The sequence below is a fragment of the Pezoporus wallicus genome, unplaced genomic scaffold (assembly GCF_028554395.1).
Source record: "Pezoporus wallicus isolate ANWC-B61680 ecotype Strahan unplaced genomic scaffold, APGP_CSIRO_Pwel_v1 contig_9584, whole genome shotgun sequence".
NCBI lineage: Eukaryota > Metazoa > Chordata > Aves > Psittaciformes > Psittacidae > Pezoporus > Pezoporus wallicus.
Window position 1 is genome coordinate 208,483 of NW_026640928.1, and position 20,398 is coordinate 228,880.

The following is a 20,398-nucleotide window of genomic DNA, read 5'->3' on the forward strand; positions in this document are numbered from 1 at the left end:
GAAGGGACAGCTATTAATTGAAATGGGAAAAAATTCATACCCACAATATGTACAGTTAGTGAGAGCCACGATACCCAGAGCATGAAGTACAACAAATCTCACCGACTCAAGAGGAAACTCAACAATGAGAGCACAGTTAATGCAATTCTTTCATTGTTAAGATTATACTCAGGAATGGAAGCAGCAAGTGGAGAATCTGGGGTTTAGAAAAGCTGATGCAGCGACCAAACAAGAACCAAAAGGTCGGTTTGGGGTTTGGTATATTTTTCACAATGAGAGAATTAAGAGAAGCAGAAACACAACAAACTGCAGACTGCACAATGCAAGTTACACTCTTGTTAGTAAAAACCAAAAGGGCAATGGCATTTCACAGAGCTCCTTGCCCGCCCTTATTCAGCAGAGCACTAAAAGCACGATGGCAGGATCACACACGTGCTCTGGCCTAACCCATGCCGAGCTGAATCAAAAGCACAGGGGGCAGTGGGGAAAGAAATGTGCCACCGAGGCATGGGACGCTGCACATGGGACACTGCACATGGGACAGAGCAGAGCTGCAAACCCAGCTTTTACTGGGAAGTTCATCTGGAAGTTGCTGCTCACAAGCTCTGCTGTACCCAAGCCTTCACTGAGCTTCCCGTGCTGCACAGGCAGCTACAGAGGGGCAGATGGACACCTCAGTGACTTGGCTCGTGCTCAAGAGCTTGTTCTTTAGCCAAGGTTTCCACTTCATGGTCAGATCTTCGTTGCCGAGATCAAGACCAAACATAAGGGGTTTGTACAAATACAGTTCCCTTGCCATTTCTTGGGATTGGTTTCAGCCACCCCAAGCATTTAGGTGGTTGAAAAAGGCAAACAGTTTGTGAGCATATAAATATGTATTTACAAATCCAATGTAGGAGTCTAGAATACTGTAACACAAGGGGAGAGAAACAAGAGAAGAAAGGGGGAGAGAAAACAAGAGGGGAAAATGTCCCTGTATGGCAGCACTGGTTTTTCCTTCCCCCAGGAGCCACATTCTACAGCTCCAGCTGCAGGCCCTCAAAAATGCTGAAACTGAACAACCTACAGCTATAATAGGTGTTACACCTATAGGAGGTGTAAGTCACAACGCTCCTAACATAAGTGTGAATCACAGTTCACTTCCAGCATCAGCTGAGTGCCCCAGTGATGCTTCAGTATCACTTGTGGTGTGATTCAGACAGTAAACGTAAGCAGTGTATGTTGCACGTGCAAGAACCACATAGTCCTAACCTGAAAGAAAAACCTTATGGAATCTGTTTTATCAGGAAAAAAAAAAAAACAACAAGGAATTGATTTGGTGAACCTGAACTTTTTCCCTGCTAATTCAAGCACAAAATAGCTTCTTTCCAGCAGGGATAAACAGCACTGAAAACGACTTTGTCATTCCACACACTGTTTTAATATTTCCCTTCCCTGGGGAGGTTAAAGCACATCTGGAGCAGTGGGAGCCAAGGGGGGAGAGAGGTTTTGGTTTAACATTTACAAAAAGCACCCAGATTTTCCCCTTACTACAAAAATAAGAAATTCTAAGAATGAAGCAAATACCTTAAAGTGCTACTGGGGAAGCTTTAAGAATGCAAGATAACAAGAACCACGTTAGAAACATGGAGTAGAAATGCAAAATACTGTAAGGAAGAACTAAATCTGCACCAAGGGGCTATGTGTTTGGTTAAAAATATAGACTTTTCCAATATGTGTATATATATTGCTGAGTATTTTACAAAACGAAAGCAAGACACCAAGGGACAAAGGCAGCCAAATATGTACAACAACTTTACTTGAAAAGAAAAAGAAAGAAAGAAAAATAACTATTTATTGTAACGTGGATAGACTTTCTTGAGTCTTACCATTAAAGACACACAGATATAGCAAGGGAAGCAAGGGTAGGAAAGGGAAGAGAGAGGAATGAGATGAGTATCGATAAATAGCGCAAGCTCAAAGACAGTCAGACAGTCAGCAACCCACAGAGAACCTGAGGCAACACAGAACCCCCTTAGACTCCAAGACCAAACTCCTGTCACTCCCAGCCTATTTCATACAGGGAGCTGCTAAAATAGAGGAAAACAATAGCTGGGGGTGGAAGGAAGGTGAGAAAACTGCTGGAGATCTGACCTAACTGAAACAGAAGGATGCCTCCTTCTCAGTATCTCAACTACTCAGGACAAAAGGAAGAAATCCTCACTCCTCTCATCACCAGCTCCAGTGGGATTTGGGAATTTAGAGACTTTTCAACTTGGCTCTTCATTCATCCTAACTTTTTTGTTAGCAAACAATGTCATATGTGGCATGTTTTGACGCCTAGAGCCTTCACTCTTGTGTCAGTGACATCGACTGAGTGGGTTTATCCCTTCTATTGGAGTTTATTCAACACTGTTGAGGAAGGTCACCAAGCCAGTGACAAACCTGAGCATCTCAGTGTAACCAACTGATGTTTAAATGCACTGTAATGATTTCATAGTTATTATTTCAGGCAGCTCACACAGCACAGACACAGGAAGAAAATGAGAGCCGCACACCTTTCTTTACACAAGTTACCAAAGAGTCTGCCTGTTAAAGGGTATGCTGTGAAATGGAACTGCTGGAAAGTACTGAATGAACCCTGGGTCCCCATCCCTCCCTCCTCAAGTAACTTTCAGGAGTTACACTATTTAAAATGCATGTTTTAAACCACATTCAATCAGGCTATAAACAGCATTCTAAGCTGTCAGCAGCACTAATATCCTCCTTTCCCCTCCCTGCCTCCACATCAAATATACTGGAGATGATCCTCAGCTGGTGCAAGCATCCTAATTAGTGTAGATGTCAACTGGTCTTTACATCAGCTGAAGATTTCTCTCCTTGTCTTCTTCAGCTCATCTTAAAACCTGAACTTACTCTATTCCCTGTGGCTAAAGGCTGCATCAGAGCTGGAGGTTCAGCTCCTGCCTCCCTGCAGAACTGCCCCAACTCATATGTTCTCTGAGGGAGCTTTAGCTTGTGTCATACCCGGGTGCCTTCAGAAGAGTGCGAGATGTACCAGAGCATGACCAAGATTAACAGGGACTAACCCAGGGACCAGGGTGTAACACTGAGTCACTGAAGATGTGCCCTCACTGCTCTTTGTTGTGGCCATTATAAATTCAGGGTATTTACCAGGGTTGGTTTGTTTTTCCTGGCACACAGGAGGTGTCGTGCAGAGCTGCATCTTTTTCTAAGGATTTATGTAACTGCTTTTGAAAGCCCACATTTCCCTAGAAGATACTGTGCCCATCAGCTTCCATCCACACACTGCAGGAAGCCAGTGACCTTTGTAACTTGGGACCATTTACTGAACAGCCCAGTTTACAAACGGATGCCCCAGTCACCCAGGACAAATCTCCTGGTGTCTGGGAACAGTGCTGAATGAACTGCAATAGCTACTGCCACAGGGAACTCAACAACCCAGGATTATGAGAACAATCCGGTCAATGCTGAATAGCTGCTGCTTTCCTCTCTTGCCTTTCTTTTTTTAAAGAACAGCCCTAGCTTAACTGCGTTTTCCCATTATTCCTTAAGCACTCGATGGGTCAGATCTGTATGTGTGTGCTTCAATCTGACTGAGGGACAATCCAACACTCCAGAGCAGACAAATCCCAGACACAGAACTGGCTACTGGAAATGAGAACTACTACCATACAAGAGGTGCAGAACTAAAGAGGAAAACTACCACTGCTTGCATTAACAGTTACATTTCCTTCACACTTTTAATAAAGCCCACGTGGAAATTACATCTGTAATGTGTGTGACAACCTCAGCACTTTTCACTATGACACCACAGAAAAGAACGGCTTTCTTAGCAGTGTTTTTGTATTATGTTTCCTGAAGGGTTCTGTAGGATTGCAGAGTTAAACCCACATCAGCAAAAACCAACTTACCTCTTTTTCATCTCTAATAACTGGTTATTGAGTACTGATCTCTCCTCTTCCAGCTAAAACACAAGGACAAAAGACTGCAGTTAATACACTAAGGATTGTTTCCTCGGTGTGATGTATCAGAGCAGCATCATCATCATAAAACAAACACAGGAGAGGCTACAGAGCCTACAAATCCTCAAAGTAACTGATTTTCCACACAAACACAAACTGCTCAGTGACAAGAACACCAAATCATGAAGGGCTATTACTGCTTTACACATCATTTCCATGCTCTGTGCACACAAGAAAGGTGTGAGGCTGGTATTGCTTTAAACACCAAAGAGAAACATATGCCTTTGTGTGCCTGGTTGTTGAGTTTAGGCCAATATTGGTGAATTACTGGATCTGCTGTGGTTCTGACCTGGATAACTGGGCTACTGATCCGTGTTCGTTACTGTGCTGCTATTTAGAGATAAATTATTGATCCCTAAAGCTGTCAGTCTGGTGCTGATTACTGTCTCCTGCACCTCTGACTCAGTGGGGTCACCTTAAGCTCTTACAACTGGTAAGGCCTTCAGCTGCAGATATTGCAGCTGCAGGTTCCTGGGGGGCAAACCAACAGGAAAAGCAAAACAAGACAACCAAACATAACTTGTACAACAACAAACTGCAAAGGCAGCTTATACAAACCCTTACAGACAGGAGACAAACACACAGAGGGGAAAAAGAACACGAGAATTCAGAGAAACGTTTCACTTGTACATCTGCTCTACCAGCGCATTTCTCTGGTCAGACTGTGCAGCATTAACCTGGCCACAATCCACAATCACCCTAGGAGAAGCTTGACTTCCCAGTGTTTGTGCTCTTGGCTGCCACTTGCATCGGACAAACCTCACAGTGACATTGTTCCCCCTTTGCTCCCAGAGGCCATGCCCACAGTGCTCTGTGATGCTCCCCTCTACCAATAGCTTTCTTTTCCTAAAGGACTGTGGTGCCTGTTTAACTTGGAAAATCCTCCAGCATTTGTGGAATGCTCCCAGGCTGTGAGCACAAACCCTTTCAGCTTTCTGGCTGGCTGTGGAGAGGGCAATGATTTCTATACAGGCAAGACAGAAGTGGATTAAAAGAGAGAAGAGTAAAGGACAAGATGTCAGGGGGGTTGCACTGCTTCCAGACTGAGTCATGATCAAGCCTTGAGCAGCCTCCTGGTAGAAGGGCAGAAAGGACACCCCTTCTCTCATCACATTCACCCTGCAACCTGCTCACTCTCTCGTTACCCTCAGAGCAGACTTCTCACATACCTTTAATAAAAGATGGTCCAGCTGAGCTAGCAGAGATGTTTCTGCTCTGTTTCCAGTGAAGTTAAAACACCTTGGCAGGTCTGAGCTCCCAAAATGCCACCACAAATAAACTGAAGCCAGAAAAGTTCCCCGAGCTCAATATTTGGGTGTGAATCTTTAACTAATTACAAACAGCTAATTACTTATGGATCGATACAGCAAAGCATCTTTAGCATAAGACGCTTTAACCTTCAGATGTCAGGATAAATCATTCATGAAAGTGTTCATTAATTTTGCAAAGTGTGTCACATGCAGCCACAGATTCCTGCCCCAATTGACTACACACTCGCTAGAATTTACAGTTACCATAGTGACTGCTCAAAATACTCACACCATATGCTCGCTACCTTCCTTACTGCATCTGAACGGGCACATGCCCCGGCGCTCACACGGACTGAAGTGCTGCTGCTTGCTGAGCTTTCACCCCTACTGCCAGAGTTTCTGCATCCACCGTGTGAAATGCAGCTCCTGTCAAACCTCTTCACTGCTACCACCAATGCTTGATCCCTAAAATCTAATCGAGCAATTCTTCATAGTGATGTTTTCCCATTCCCCATGGATAGCCGGAACCAGAGGAGTCCAAAGCTCGCTGCAACTTGGTGCCTGGACATGAGTACATGAATCCAAGCGACAGCAGGGCAGAAGTGGTGTCGGGACCCCTGGGACTGTGCTAACCCAGGAGTGAGGATCCTCGAGGCTGGCTGGTTTTGTTGCCATTTCATTAAGAGAACTCAGCAGAGGCAGAATGAGGGGACTTAAGCTCAGTCTTAAGTCCCCCTGAAATACCAAAGGCCTCTTCCAGCCTTTCAGGAGGCTGTGCAGCTCACTACACCTGAAGACACCACAGCCCAAATACTACGTTTAGGAAACGCAACAGGCGGCATTCCCGTGTTTCCGAGATCCAGACTGCATTTTCCTTGCAGAAGGCACCACGCAACACAAATGGCTGTGGAAGGCAAACACTGTTTGGTTCTCCAAGCTCTAGCAGATCTTCCAGATCTTTGATCTTGGAGCAGGCAGAAAAGGCTGTGGTGCAGGTGAACTGGGCATATTCCGGTTTCCAAGGCGACTGACTAATCCCTGTCACAGGTTCAGCCGTCCCTCCTGTTGCCGAATCCTTTTCCAGTTACAACTCTTGAAAATACCAGGTTGCCTCCAAGACTCTGAAGTAATTTAAGATCCCATGTGGGTGTGGGGAGCAGAGCTCCCAATGGCTGCTCAGGATGGCAGCGTTCTCTTACCACACCACTACTCAGATGCTGCATGAGTCAGTGGTTGAGCCCACACGTCTGGGACTCCTGTTCACCATCCCCAGAGGCTCCTTAAGCTGAAGGAGCTCGTGCATGACTCCTGTCAGCAGCCAGAAGGATTCAGAAACTGGCCAGATCTATACTCACCCATCCTCAGTGTTTCCAAACAGGGCCCCTAGAGAAAAGCCAGCCTCTTGGCTTTAAAGATATTAGGCTTTGCTGCAGGATGGAGGAGATCTGCTCCACTGTCCCTGGGAACAGCCCCCTCTTCTGCACCAGTGCTACCTCAGAAAGGCAACAGATAAATCCACGTCTTCTGCATTCTTGCTTTTGGACAAGATCTTCCAAAGATCTCTTCACGTGGCTGTCACTGGAACTGCTCCACAAGAACTAATCCCATCGTGTTTAATGACTGTAAATCTAATTTCTCTTTTGGCAAGCACCAGTGCTGCAGGCTGGGTAACTGAGCCCATGCTGATTCCAGCAGCATGTGCAAATGAATTTAACTTCTATTTTACTGTTACATTTCAGTCCTTTTCTCCTCTATGAACTACCACCAGAAAACCATCTTACACCGATTCTAGTCCCCCGGTACCTACTACCTGGCTGCAGCACTCTTCATGTACATGCACAGTCTGAAGTTTAAGCAAGCATTGATGGGCCCAGCACTTTAGAGACAGAGTCCAGCCAAGTAGTTTTAAACAGTATCATTCTAAATACCCTTCTGTTTAGAGGGAAGGGGGAGCAGGAATAAAGAGGAGGAGAAATAAGCAGATTTCCTTTGTACTGGGTAGATATTTCCACAGTTGTATAATAAAATTTCTCCCGACAGAAACAGCAAGTGTCTGTTAATACATTTGGCTAAACCTTACTTAATTTACTCTCATTCCCAAGCCTCCAAAGTACCCTCCATGGCTTATGCAACCTTCTGCCAGCCTGCAGCTCTAACCTCCCCATGCAGGTGGCTTCCAAATGCATTTTAAAGCACCCTCAGCCCAACTCATGTTTCAAGCACAAACATGCAGTGCAACGTCACCCGGCACCAGCGGAAACAGCACGCACAGAGAGCAGGGAAGCTCCCAGGCACTCTACCTTCTGATGGCTCGTGACTTCGTCCCTGCTCCTGCCCAGCTCCTCGGCAAGTTTCACGTTCTCCTCTTGCAAAGCTGCGAGCTGCTGGGACTTCTGAGCTGCTGCCAGCTTCAGCGCTTCGCTGCGAGGAGGACAGGGAGAGCATCGTTACCATAGGAACCCGAGAGGCAGGAAAAAACTGTGGGAGAGAGTCAGCTTCACAGCTTGGAAAAATACATCTGGGTCACGTGTCTAATGGGATCTGGGAGGAAGGTGGCAATCCGCACCTCGGATGCGCAGGGATGGGTTTAACCCTGAAGGCAGCAGCAGCACAAAACTCCTTTTGCATTCAATGTAGTAACAGTAAGAGAAAAGGGAGTTCAGAGTGTGAGCTCTGCACGCTTCCAATGGTCTGCGAGTGCCTGCACTTGGAAATACAGGGCAGGGTCTGACAAGAGGGTTGGCACGGTTTATAGCTGGGACTTTCTCAGAAGTGAACTCTGTAGCCAGAGGTAAAATTGTTAAGAGAAGAAAGGAAGAAAAAGGGGAAAAAAGAAAAGGAAAAACCACCCAGCACAAAGCTCACAGTTCACTTTTTAAATACTCCCTACAAGGTCTGACATCCAACCACACAAGAACGCATGCAAGGTTATAGGAGGCGAAAGTATCTGATCTATACCATTAACAGATACAAACCTGAAAATGAGACAAAACAAAAGCTGAAGGAGAAAAGGGATTAGCAGGTTTCACGAGGTTGTTGCCAATGTGTGGTTTCCTTAAATGAGTTTATTTTTAACAAGTTTTTGAAACATAAAGTGGTTTGGATGCTTGTCTGCAACACAAGCGACTCGCACACGTTTTGAGGAGATTTTGAGTATGAAAGACATGAAAAGATACACCTTATTTCATTAAGCAGTAATTTTTATGACTGTTTGGTTTGATAAGAAGCAGTCTCATACTCCTATGTGCCAATATTGCACTGACTTAAACCCTGATTGGAATATTAAAAATACTTTTATGACTGTGGGAGGTAGAACCCTTAAGTCAGAAACTTACTCAAGCACTTCAAAATACAAGGACTGTGTGCTCTATCTCAGAGCACATTTAAACCAAAGGAAATCTGATTTACTTTTGGAGTTCAGGATGTAGCATAACTAAGATTTTCCAACCATTTCTTCTATCTGCTCTCACCTTGACCCATTTCCCATCTGACTCACCTAGACTGGATTAAGCAGGAAAGCTCACATCAGTTCGAATTATCTCAGTACAGCTCTACTTGCTGATGCAGGAACACACCTATTTTTAACCACGACTGCTTGCAGTACTAACCCGTTCTCCTCTCTTTGCTTTTGGTGCTGAAGCAGAGATTCAGGGCATTATAAAAAAAGCACACAAAATCCTGGGGTCAAGTTGTGTGTAATACTTGCCTGTGCTTAGTGCCAAGGAAGTTTAAACCGATAGCTGCAAGTGCACTCGGCAGCGCTAAATGAGTACACAAGCCCAGCGGGTATTTCTGCTTTTCTTCATCCTTCCTAGGATGAAGCCTTCATCCATGGAAGGCTCTTTGACAAAGCACACACTGTCACTCCAACACCCCCCTGCCTCCAAAAGCTGCTATAGAAGCAGCTGCATGTCCCTGCCTAAAGTCACAGCTCCTGTGGGCAAAATTTTCCCTCTATTATCCCATGCAAAGGCACCACCTTCATGAACCAACCTCACAAGGATGTTCTGCTGATCCAGCAGTGTCTACTATCAAGCTAATTCCTTACTCTAATTAAAACAAGGCAATGCACAGAAGAACTATAACAACAAAGTTCAATTAAAAAACAGGACAAGCTTCCACATACCCACAACATCTCACAGCACGAACGATTAGAGACCGCATTCAGCAACAGTCTATGACTAAGTTTAGCCTTAAAACATAAAATTAAAACCCCACAAAGAGCCTGAGAACACCTTCTAGTGCTGGAGATTTTGAAGGCAGCATCTTCTATAAATAACCTCTGCTTGACAAAATGCAGTCTAATATATTTTGTCTCCCCCCCCACACCAGAGTCTACCAGCCCCTTGCTGTTCTAGCGTTGGAGCAACTAGTCTGGAGATAATGGTTTTGCTTTGGCATCTCCCACAAACACTGAGGCAGGTAGGAATTGCTCATGGAATGAAAGCTGCCTTTCTCAAAGGAGGTTCTTGTCTAATCAAGCATGCAGGTTTTTAAAAGCAAGCAGCAATAACTGTCAGTCACACAGACTTGGTGTTAATTCCATGTGTCCTGACTTCACCTCAGAGCAGTGGTTAAGAACTGTCACAAAATGACTTATGGAACTAATAATAATAATTAATTAGTCAAAGCTGCTCTTGGCTCTCAGTCCAGATTCCAGCTCTTACTCCATGAGAGAACAAATTCCTCTCAGAGCAGAGACTGTGATTTAATGTGTGACATCTCTGAAAGCTGGGGGACACACAGCTACTGCAGCAATAACCAGAACTTTTGCTCACGATGGCACACCAAAAGCTTTGATACAATGAGATTCCATGGGACAAATTACTTTCTATCAGATGCTTTACAGTTAATTTGTTTGTGTACAGTGTTACACATCAGCAGTAGTAGTGGTGGTAGTAGTACCAACATAAGAGGCAATTGCTCAAATGAAGCATCTCAAATGATAAGCAGTTAACTCTACTTTTACATACTACATACAGCATTTGTATTGTACCACTTAGAAAAGAAAAAGAAGAACCAGATTTCCTATAACCAAAGCCACTTGAAACTACTTAACACCCCACATGTAATTAAATCCAAACAGAATTTATGATAAAGCTTTTAAAACAACCTGGTGCCCTCAGGTGGCAGAACTCCATACTTCCTTCAACAAATTCTTTCAGACAACGCCTGGAGTGAAGGATTTGCTTCAACACCCTTCAAGCAATTCAGGAGCAACACTGATTTCAAATCCTACACATGTCCAACTGATAAAGCAGATTATTAGGTCAAAAATAAGTATTAGGATACCAGAGTGGTACTGAAAGTCATTTTTTCATAGAAATGAAAGGTAAATGTAGCTACAAAGGAACAGTTCAACAGATTTAACACTGAAATACTTACAATTCTTTCCTAAGTTCTTCCACTTTCTTGTTCTCCAGATTTAGCAGCTCTTTTGATTTATTAAGTTCCTCTTCATTTTTCAGGTTGTTTTGTTTAAGCATGTCCAACTTAAAGAGGGGAAAAAAAGCACCATTACATTAATGGAACTATGCAGTTCATGCAAAAGAAATCCATTCCTGTCAGAGATCTTGCTGCATGGGACAAGTTGTTGTCTCTTTACTGAGCTTGCATTTATCAAGTAAACACCACAAGCTTGGAACCTCAGTTGCTGGCATTTGGTGACACAATATATTGTATAACAGATAATCTCCAGCCATTCTCATGGCATTACAGCACCCTGTAGATTTTTTTTATGTTAATCCAGAAAAGTGAACCCCTGCCATTATTCACATCACAGCTTTTAATTCTTGAGTCATCACATCTCATTGGAAACCATGACTGGTCCAGCATGAGCTGTGGTGTTTAGGGTACCCCAGCTGTTCACTACCCATCACTATGGGAGCTGCAAAAGCTCAAAGAGCCAAAGAGACCCACAGAGTGCTCCACATCTGCAGAAAAGATGCCAGTTCAATGTGCAGACTAAATACAAAAGATAGTTTGTCACTGCACCAAGATTTAAGGGACTACCTTACCTGCTGTATGGTATTTGAAACCACAAGCAGAATACAGAAGGACACAGATCATCTGGCTATGTCAAGCACCTAGATTTGCCATCAATACGTATGCATCCTAATAAGCCTTTACAAGCCAGTCTCTATTGTGGTGGGAGAGTGACAGAATCCGCCTCTTGCCCAATCTAATTCTCTGTAATTCAATAGTTCTTCCATACAAACCAGGCAAATCTTTTCATTAAAAAGCATTTAAAAGTGCTTACTTCATTCTGTAGCTTCTCATTTGTCTGTCTAGAGTTCTCCAAAGAGGCCAAAGTTTCAATCTTTTCTTTGTGAATGGCATCCTTCTCTTTGGTCACCTTCTCCACAGTCTGGATAACATCATCTGCAATTTTGGCAGCCTATATATAAAGGCAGGGAAAAAAAGGTATTACCAAAGGGACCTCTGAAAACAAAAGATGAACCACAATACTTTATGCACAGCCCCACAGTTTGCCAGCTGTTTTTCAATTAAGTAAGGACTTCAACTGGGAATTTGCATTTTGAAGCTGCATAAAGTATAAAAATAAAGGGACATGAGAAGATTCAGTTCCATGCAGAAACAGCTCATAACCCCATGCTTGTTGTTACCACTGAGGAGGCCCGCTGCTGCTTATTTAACTCCTGGATTTCTAATTACCACCGCTGTGATTGCTCTGAGGCTGCTAACTACTTTAGACAGTAGTAGTTCCATAATATTCACCTCCAACAGACTATTCTGTGTTCAGAAAATGTGCATTTATAAAAAGCAGTTCAAAATTTGAAAAAGAATTCAAAATTCAATAGGAGATAAAGCAAATTACTGCACTGTTTCAGTGCTGTTCGTTATGCCTTCATGAAAGGAAATACTTCATAAGCACATTAAAATACCTCGATGGGTAGAATACATTCCTATCGGATATCTTGATTCCAATCTGTATTCAAAGTGATTTTATGGGCTTCAAGCCACACAAACTGAAATTCAAAATGCTTTACAGAATTTGTTGGTGGTGAATACCAAACACTTCTGTGAATAAAAAGAACACCAGGATTGTCCACGTCTTTAACAGACCAAAAGCCCTGTAATGGGAATTTAAATGGTCCTCTTACACTGCTTTTTATCCAATTACATTGACAGCAGCAGTGGGTTGGTTTGTATTTTTCCAAGTAACTCAAATTTGAAGTTTGTTGCAATTTAACATAAAATGGCACAAAGGTCTAATCTAAAACCTTCTCTTACTACTCTAGCTTTTAAGCTGCAGAGTACCTTCAATGGAAGGAGCTGCTCCATTTCTCCTGCCAGATTCTAGAAACAGAACTTCCTTTTATTCACAGCTTATGTTGTTTTCTTGCAACATTCAGCAACAACATGGGCTTTTACATTTACAAATAATTTTGTTTTCAATATTAAAGTGTCTTTCAGACTCACAACTTGAAAAAAAACCAAAGTAATATATGGAGGGAGACCATAGTTCCAACCTGTTTATACCGAGATGAAGTGCTGATTGTGCAATGAAGTTCAGAGAGGAAACCACCAGGTTAGTGCTCAGGATTAGTATAACCATATTTGATTATTTAACTATGTGTTTCAATACCTCAATTTTTTGTGCTATTGTTTGGGCCTGGAGAATCTCAATCTCTTTTAGTTTCAAAGCCAGATTGTTCATCTCCTCCTGCAGCATCTGATTTTTGCCCTGAGACACCAGCAATTTGCTCGAGAGGTCACTATTAGTGTGTTCTAAAAGTGCTACTTTGTCATGCAGTTTATAATAATCCTCGGATAATTTCTCCTTCTCTTTTAATCTTTCTTCCTTAATGGTGACCAGACTCTCCTGTTCAGCACGCAGGCTGTTGTTTTCCTGAAGTAACTTTATTCTCTCCTTCTCCATCACCTCATGCCTGAGTTGAAGCTCATCCAACCTCTTGGAGACGTCGCTGTGCAAGTCCTCAAGCTCTGCTTTGGATTTAGACAGGGAAGTAAAGTCACTCCTCAGTCGCTCAATACTGGCAGCAAGCTGCACCATCTCTGCACAGAGGGTTTCTTTTTCTTTAATGATTTCCACCAGTTTGGTTTCAGATTTTCCTTTCTCCTGAACTAAAAGTTCTCTCTCAGTCAGAAAGTCTTTATTTTTCTCTCTCAGCTTTTGTATCTCCTTCTCTAAGAAGCTGATGTTGCGTTGAAGTTCCACACGTTCTAACAAGAAGGACTCCTTGTCCAGTTTCCTGCCTTCCTTTTCTGTGGTTAAGTTTTCTTTCAGCATCACAACCTCTCCATTTAATTTCTGACACTGATCTTGCAATTCAGTCCTCTCTCTGATCAGCGTTTCCTTCTCAGAAGAACAGGTCTCATATGAAGATGACAGGACCTGCCTGGCATGTGATACAGCAGCCAGTTCGTTTTCTAATGTTCTTCTGGCATCCTGGGCCTCTTTCAGCAGGTTTGAAAGGTCACATTTACAGGCTATCAGCTCTTGGTTTTCTAGAGTCTTTTTACTTAGTTCTTCCTTGAGGGCTTCAATGGAATCTTGGAGTGTGGAATTCTCTTGGGCCAGAGCTTTCTGGGCTGAGACACCGAGCTCATGTTCGTTCTTCATAACAGAAACTGCATTTGCAGAGGACCTGTTTTCTTCAAGAAGGTCTAAGTATTTGTTCTCCAACTCCCTCTTCTCTTGGAGAAGAGCTTCGTTGTGCTTTTCCAGTTGCAATGACTTATGAAAAACAGATTCCTTTTCTAAGTTCAGTTTGTTTATTTTCTCAGTAAAGTCTCTCTCAGCAAGCACAGCATCTGCTGCAGCCTTGGCAAGCTTTTCAGCAATTGCATTATTTTCATTTAAAAGTTCCTCCCTTTCAGCCAAAAGCTTTTGCTCCGATGAAGAAAGAGCTTCCTTCTCTTGAAGCAACTGAACACATTCGGAGTTTGATACCTCTCTTGAGGCTTTAATTTCCTCAAGAAGACAAGAGAGACTGGCAAGGGAATCCTTCAGCTCTGTATTGTCTTTCATAACCTTTTTAAGTTCTGCCTGTTCAGTCTCTAGCTCTGTTTTCATCTCTTCTGTTCTCACACTCAGTGTTTGGTTTTCACTGACTGTATTGTCTAAACTGACACGCAGCTCTTCTATGCTTTTGAGGAGCATCTCCTTCTCGGACTGCAGGCTCTCAGTTGTCTGCAATAGACTGTTAACTTCATTTTTTAAGGCTATGTTTCTATTTTTGAGATCTAAATGTTCACCTATGGCTGTATCTCTCTCTGCAGTCAGAGCCGACACCTCCTGCAGTAGCTTTCTTTGGTCTTTGGCCAGAGCCTCACACGAACTTTCCAGCTTCTGAATAACATCATCTTTGTCTTTAACAACTGCATCTTTCTCTTCCAATAGTTTCTTCTGATAATTCTCCAGTTCCTCACATTCCTTGATATGTTTCTGACAAGCCACATCCATGGCATCTTTGTTGGCCTGAAGTTCTTTCAACTGTTGGAGCAAGGTTGACTCTGAAGACTGGAGAGCACTGTTTTCTTGAGTTATCTTCAGGAGTTCTGCCTGTGCTGCCTCTATTTCAGAGAGTAATTTGTTGTTCTCCAATATTAGTGCTAACTTTTCTGAGCTTTCCTGCTGGCTTTTGGCCTCAGCCTCTTCCTTCTGCTTTAGGATTCTCTTATTTTCTGAATTAAGTTCTTCTTTTACTGTCCAAAGCTCTTCTTGGTCTTGTTGCATTAACGAAACCTTTGATTCCAATTCTAGAAGTTTTGACAACAAGGAACCTCTCTCTAATTTTAAAGCATCTCCTTCCTGCGCCAAAGTCTCTTTTTCTGATATCAAACCCCTCATCTTGTCTGACATTAGTTCAATTTCTTTTCTGGCTGATGCTAACACAGAGCTTAAGGACTAAAGAAATAAAGTCAGGGAGAAGGGAAAACAAAAATGAAATCAAGCAAAAAATGAGAAATGTGCTTTAAGGGTAAATAGTGCTATTGTCATTTCAGTTTGTAGAAAGCGTATACACTGACACACAGTAACTGTATGAACTCAAATGTTGAACCCACCCCTAATATTTCATTACAAAACACTTGCCATATTTTTCAGTTATTAAATACTAATAAAAACTCATCATGGTTTGCAGGCTCCTCCATACAAGATTCCATCTTGGTTTTGAAACTACTCTGAATGAATTTTCTGGATGTAAATTACTCAGAAGGAAGAGCCCCAGAATGATTTCCTGAGAATCCAAGTGAATTAAAATGCAGGGAGCTGGATTAGATACTGACTTCCCATTCTCAAATTCACCTTTTACAAATAAATTCTTCTCATGGTTCTATCAAAAATATGGTGTCATAACCCATTGAATTCAAAACACCACATCAGTGGTGTATTTGAAGTTAACTTGTGTGCCAATTTATACACTAAATATTATGCTAAAGCATAAAACAAAGACTATAGCAAATAACTAATGAGGGATGAAAGCAAGCAGTAATGTCAAACAAACAGAAGGAAAAAGAATTAAAATTACTAAAGTCAAGCTACATACTACACAGTTGCATGTAATTTAGGCTCACACTACAGAACAAAATATCAGGTGTGTAACTAAAATGAAATAGTTCACAACATATTTTAAAATCATTCATGTATTCAAAAAAACCCCAGAGAATAACACCTGGCTGCAACTGACTGTGCTGAGCCAGACATCCATGAACATAAAATGTCAGCATCAAAGAAGTGTATTTCATGGATTCTTGTCTGATCTACAGAAGACAACCTGCTAGCTGTGTATGCTTCTCTTCCACCCCGGAGAAGTTCAAATAAGAAACACTGCAAAAATCTTACTATGAAATGTAAAGCAAAAACCATGGATTCACCCAAACAGAAAGAGTGACACTGTAAATGACTCGCAGAGTACCCAAGGTACGTACTTTGGCCTCTTCTGCTTGCTTCCTCAGCTCCTCAGCCTCTGTTTCCAACTCAGCATTTTTCTTCTGTGCAATTTTCAGTGCCTCTTCTGCATCCAGCAAGTTCTGCTTAAACCCTTTGATATCTGCATCATGTTTAGTGACCAGCTCAGAAGTTTCCTTTTCATACTTTGCCTGAAGATCCTTATACTGATTCTGGCTCGTCTCGATTTGCTTTTTCTGATAGAAGACAAAATTGGAACACAGTTAAAAGATCAGAAGTACAATATTCTGCCCACAGCTACTGCTTTTACAGTTGTTCTTACCATGTCCATAAGTTGATCCTGCATATTTTTCAGTTCTGCTTGATGAATCCTGAGGGTTTCTTGCTGACTCTGCTCAGCTTTCTGTGTTGTCTGCTCCACATTTTTCTGAAGCTGAACAGCCTTTTCATTTGCTTTTGTAAGCTCAAGTTGTATTTGCTCCAACTGCCTAGAAAGACCAAATAAAAGAACATTACTTTTTGCTGACAGCACAAGAAGCTTGGAGACGAAAGACTCAAAATTACACTGAAGTTCTATGTTCTGTCCAAGCATTTAGAAAGAGATTTAATTATTTAACATATAGAGAATGTTCTGCTAAATTAAACACACATAAGTGAGTCCAAGCACTTGCTTGTGAGCAGAGCAACACAGCTACCAGCTACTTTGCCCCCAGTCTGTGGTATTGTAAAGGTAAAGAACAAATATTGGCATACAATTTTTATTTGAAACAAAACACATTTTCTCTTGACAGACAAAAATGTGACCAAAGTTTTTCATATATCCAAATAAATCAAGCTTTGCAGGTAAGGTCATTTCCTCTGGGCAATGAGAAGCATGCTACACAAGTCCTTTCAAATTATAAATGTTAGACGCTGTTCAGATCCCTCTGAGGAGACTGTTTTGATTAATTCAGTTTGCTAGAACAAGTTCACTTGTCACATCAATGTGACACTCGGGAGCATCGTGTTCAGATAATTACAGAAAGATAAGATGAAAAGCTGGAGTGCAGGAGCAATGAATTACTGTGACACTGACAGAATACCTTTCTTTTAACCGAAGCTCATCATTCATTTTTGTAAGCTGGGCAGAGCTGTCTCCTGAAGACTTCATGATTTCTGCAATATCATTTTCAAGTTTGGCTTTAGCTTCAACCAGTTGCTGTTCTTTCTCGTCTCGCTCCTTCAATTTCTTCTCCATCACTGAGCAAGACAAAGGTTGTTAGTCAAGCACATTTCAAAGAAAGGGTATGCACAGTCCAGCTAGCAGATAGTGAAGAACTATAACCAGAGCAATAGTGATGCTACAGATGTTGCAAATTACCTGTTTAAAATAAAAAATGATGATTGTTCAAACTTTCAACTGCAGCAAAAGGTTAAGATCTCTCCAGAAATAGTGAAAAAGCAGCAGAAATCTTTCTTTCAGAAGTGATTCACTTCAGGCCATGAGATGTGGATATGAGTTCTACCCATATCAGAGAGTAATCAAGCAGAGGGGTCTGCACACTTTACAAGTGAGGCACCTCATCAGCAGAGCAGTGGAAGACAAGCAATGCAAGCAACATGAAGCTACAGTGAAAAAGTTATTTAGTCCAGGGCAGACACTGCCACCAAGAGCAAAAGCAGCTCTCCAGATGACTTCTACAGTCCCAAGCATGCCTTGAAAGGCTTGCTCACAGTGTGCACACCCACCCTTAATTTCTTTCTACATCAGTTTTAAATTGGCATGTACACTAGAAAAATACAGAAAGACTCCCTCCTATGAGACAGGAAGAAGGAGACAACCAGACTAATGCACAGTCTTTTTGATGTCCTTAAAAAGAAGGCACTACTTATGGACAAGGCTTCTAGGAATTAACTCTCATGTTTGTAATGTTTCAGCCTGGTCCCCAAGCCTTTGTCTGGTATCTGACCATCATCACAGCATGATTTTGTGGCAAACTGAACAAGAATGTGACTCCTGATTCAGAACACATTCAGCCATGCAGTCAGAATGGCTTTACTGCACTAGTTCCTTGACATCATCACCACCATCTTGCTGGGTCACTATACACAGTGCCACAAAAGCTGTTCTCTGCCTAGCAGAAGGCTTTCTCTTGAAGGCATATGCATTTGGGAAACTGTTAGGTAAAACAGCGTGGCGAGCTGAGCAGGAGGAGGCATATGGAAGCACAAAGCTGATGCATTGTTCAGAACATTCCAGTTTATTACTTCCTTACCAGTCAAACTAGACTTCAGCTGTTCCAGTTCTGAGGACATGAGTGCAAACTGCTCTTCTTTTTGGTTTAGTTTTTTTATTGTTTCTATGCAAGTAAAATTTTGAAAACAAAGTTAGTCACTACTCAGATGCAGACAATTCCACCTACTTGCAAGGTATATAACTCTCAAGAAGAGAGGCTGGAAGCAATCCTGTCCTTTCCAATGCTGCTGAAGCTGCTGTACCACCACGTGTAAATTTGAAAGTGCATGGAAGGAACCTTAATTTTGCAGCATTTATTTTCTGCATCTTTTTGGTTCTTTGTTTGGGTTAGCAGCAGACATACCTTGCATGGTTTGCTGAACGTTTTCTGCTTCATCAGCTGCACTAGTAAACTTTTCTTTCTGAAAAATGGATAAAAACCTAAGGTAAGGTTTGGTAACAGCAGTATAATTCAACCACTGAATGTATATTAGGTGGTTTTGAAGTGAAAAATAGATCAGTCTTCATTCCTATTAAACAGATCCAAAGTTTCTGAATTACAGTTTAGTGTAGATGTATTCAGCACCATAAAGCAACATTTCCCTTCCTTTGGTTTCAAGTCCCTAAGCATTCCAAATAACTTCTCCACCAGCAGGCTTAGCAGCAGAACTGCAGCCACAGAGTCCAGTGTGGGATTTCTGGATTCAACACAAGAAGCCATCCATGCTGTTTATAGGCTGCACAATGGACATTTGCAACCCTGTGATCAGGCTTGTACCAGTGTTTTCCAGCTCTACCAGCAGGAAGAGATGCTCAGATGTGAAGAAAAGGGAGGTTGCTGAGGAAGATAAGTGACAGTCCCTACCATCAACTTCAAATATTTACTATGGCTGTGGAAAGATTTTGACAGGAATGGTAAAACCTACAAGCATTTCTCTTTGTTACTAACTCCAGTGTAGTTTCTCAGGAAAATCCCACCCAACTACAGAATACTTGCAAATTTAATTACATTTGCAAAATGAGAAATGAGATGAAAAATGTCTTTGAAACCCTTTTGTAAGATGTGTGTATAGCAAGCATTACTTTGTGCAAGTTATAACAAAGGGCCACATGTTCCTTAGGTAAGTAAATTTAAACTACATGCTGCTTTGGTTTGGTTTAATACTTCATCTGAAATCCATAAACAGATGAGTTCTATCTAGATAAAACACCTGGTAACACAGAACTCAGGTGAAATGCTCTTCATTCTGAGACAGAGCCTATTAGTCCTGAACCTTTGCCTTCTTTTCATGAGTAAAACAGCTTTGAAAGGCTTTGCTCAGAGTCAATCCACAGATTTCACGTTACACGCTCACCGTGAAAACCAAACTCCAAAGGATAAAGTCAAAATTTTGGGGTATTACTCACCAAAACTTGAAGTTCCTTTTCCAATGAATCTTTAACTTGATTTACTGCACTCAAGTTTTTCTCAAGGTCAAGAAGCTTTTGCTCTTTGCCCTGCAGTTCGTTGGCCAGATTACTAGCCTAACAAGGATGATGAAATGGGAGTAAAATAAAATTACAAACATGAATGGAAAATTAGGAAAATTAAAAGGTGAAGCTGAAAGAAATAAAAATAATGTTAAAATCACTGTAAGATGAAAAAAATAAATAAAAAACTGAAGGCAAAAAGTGATGTGTTAACTGAGTGAAGCTGATTTCCACTGATGACTACATACATCACAGTGCTAACTGCATCTTGGAATGTATTTGGAATTATTACAATTTAGTTCTTGGAATTAATGGTGAAAACATTATTTAATGGCAGATGGTTTTGAGTGCATTCACAATTTCAGCATCAGCTGAAGCAGTAGTTGTGGCTCTTTATTAATTTTTTTAACTGATCAATTTAGCATTGATGCTTCAACTGGCTATTCAGGCCAATGCACATTGGATGCAGTTTTTCAGAAGGGTCTGCACTACCCAAGGGTAGTGCAGAAACCCAGCGTGACCTCAAAAACAGAGTCAAAGG

At 41.9% G+C, this 20,398-nt stretch overlaps 1 protein-coding gene across 15 annotated transcripts in view; it reads right to left on the reverse strand.

Annotated features, from left to right (window-relative positions):
- CLIP1 (CAP-Gly domain containing linker protein 1) overlaps window positions 1–20,398 on the reverse strand; it is a 66,992-nt gene that overhangs the window by 5,628 nt on the left and 40,966 nt on the right. For 8 of the 15 annotated variants that reach the window (XM_057421332.1, XM_057421333.1, XM_057421334.1 and 5 more), the window contains 12 exons: window positions 19,795–19,911; window positions 18,752–18,809; window positions 18,428–18,511; window positions 17,255–17,411; window positions 16,495–16,660; window positions 16,193–16,408; window positions 12,885–15,170; window positions 11,535–11,672; window positions 10,661–10,767; window positions 7,576–7,696; window positions 3,915–3,967; window positions 1,567–1,587 (listed from right to left, as the gene is read on the reverse strand). In XM_057421332.1, coding sequence (XP_057277315.1) covers window positions 1,567–1,587; window positions 3,915–3,967; window positions 7,576–7,696; window positions 10,661–10,767; window positions 11,535–11,672; window positions 12,885–15,170; window positions 16,193–16,408; window positions 16,495–16,660; window positions 17,255–17,411; window positions 18,428–18,511; window positions 18,752–18,809; window positions 19,795–19,911 — 3,524 coding nt within the window. The remainder of the gene's footprint in view (window positions 1–1,566; window positions 1,588–3,914; window positions 3,968–7,575; window positions 7,697–10,660; window positions 10,768–11,534; window positions 11,673–12,884; window positions 15,171–16,192; window positions 16,409–16,494; window positions 16,661–17,254; window positions 17,412–18,427; window positions 18,512–18,751; window positions 18,810–19,794; window positions 19,912–20,398) is intronic. The other 7 variants (XM_057421345.1, XM_057421343.1, XM_057421342.1 and 4 more) reach the window with 3 other exon arrangements.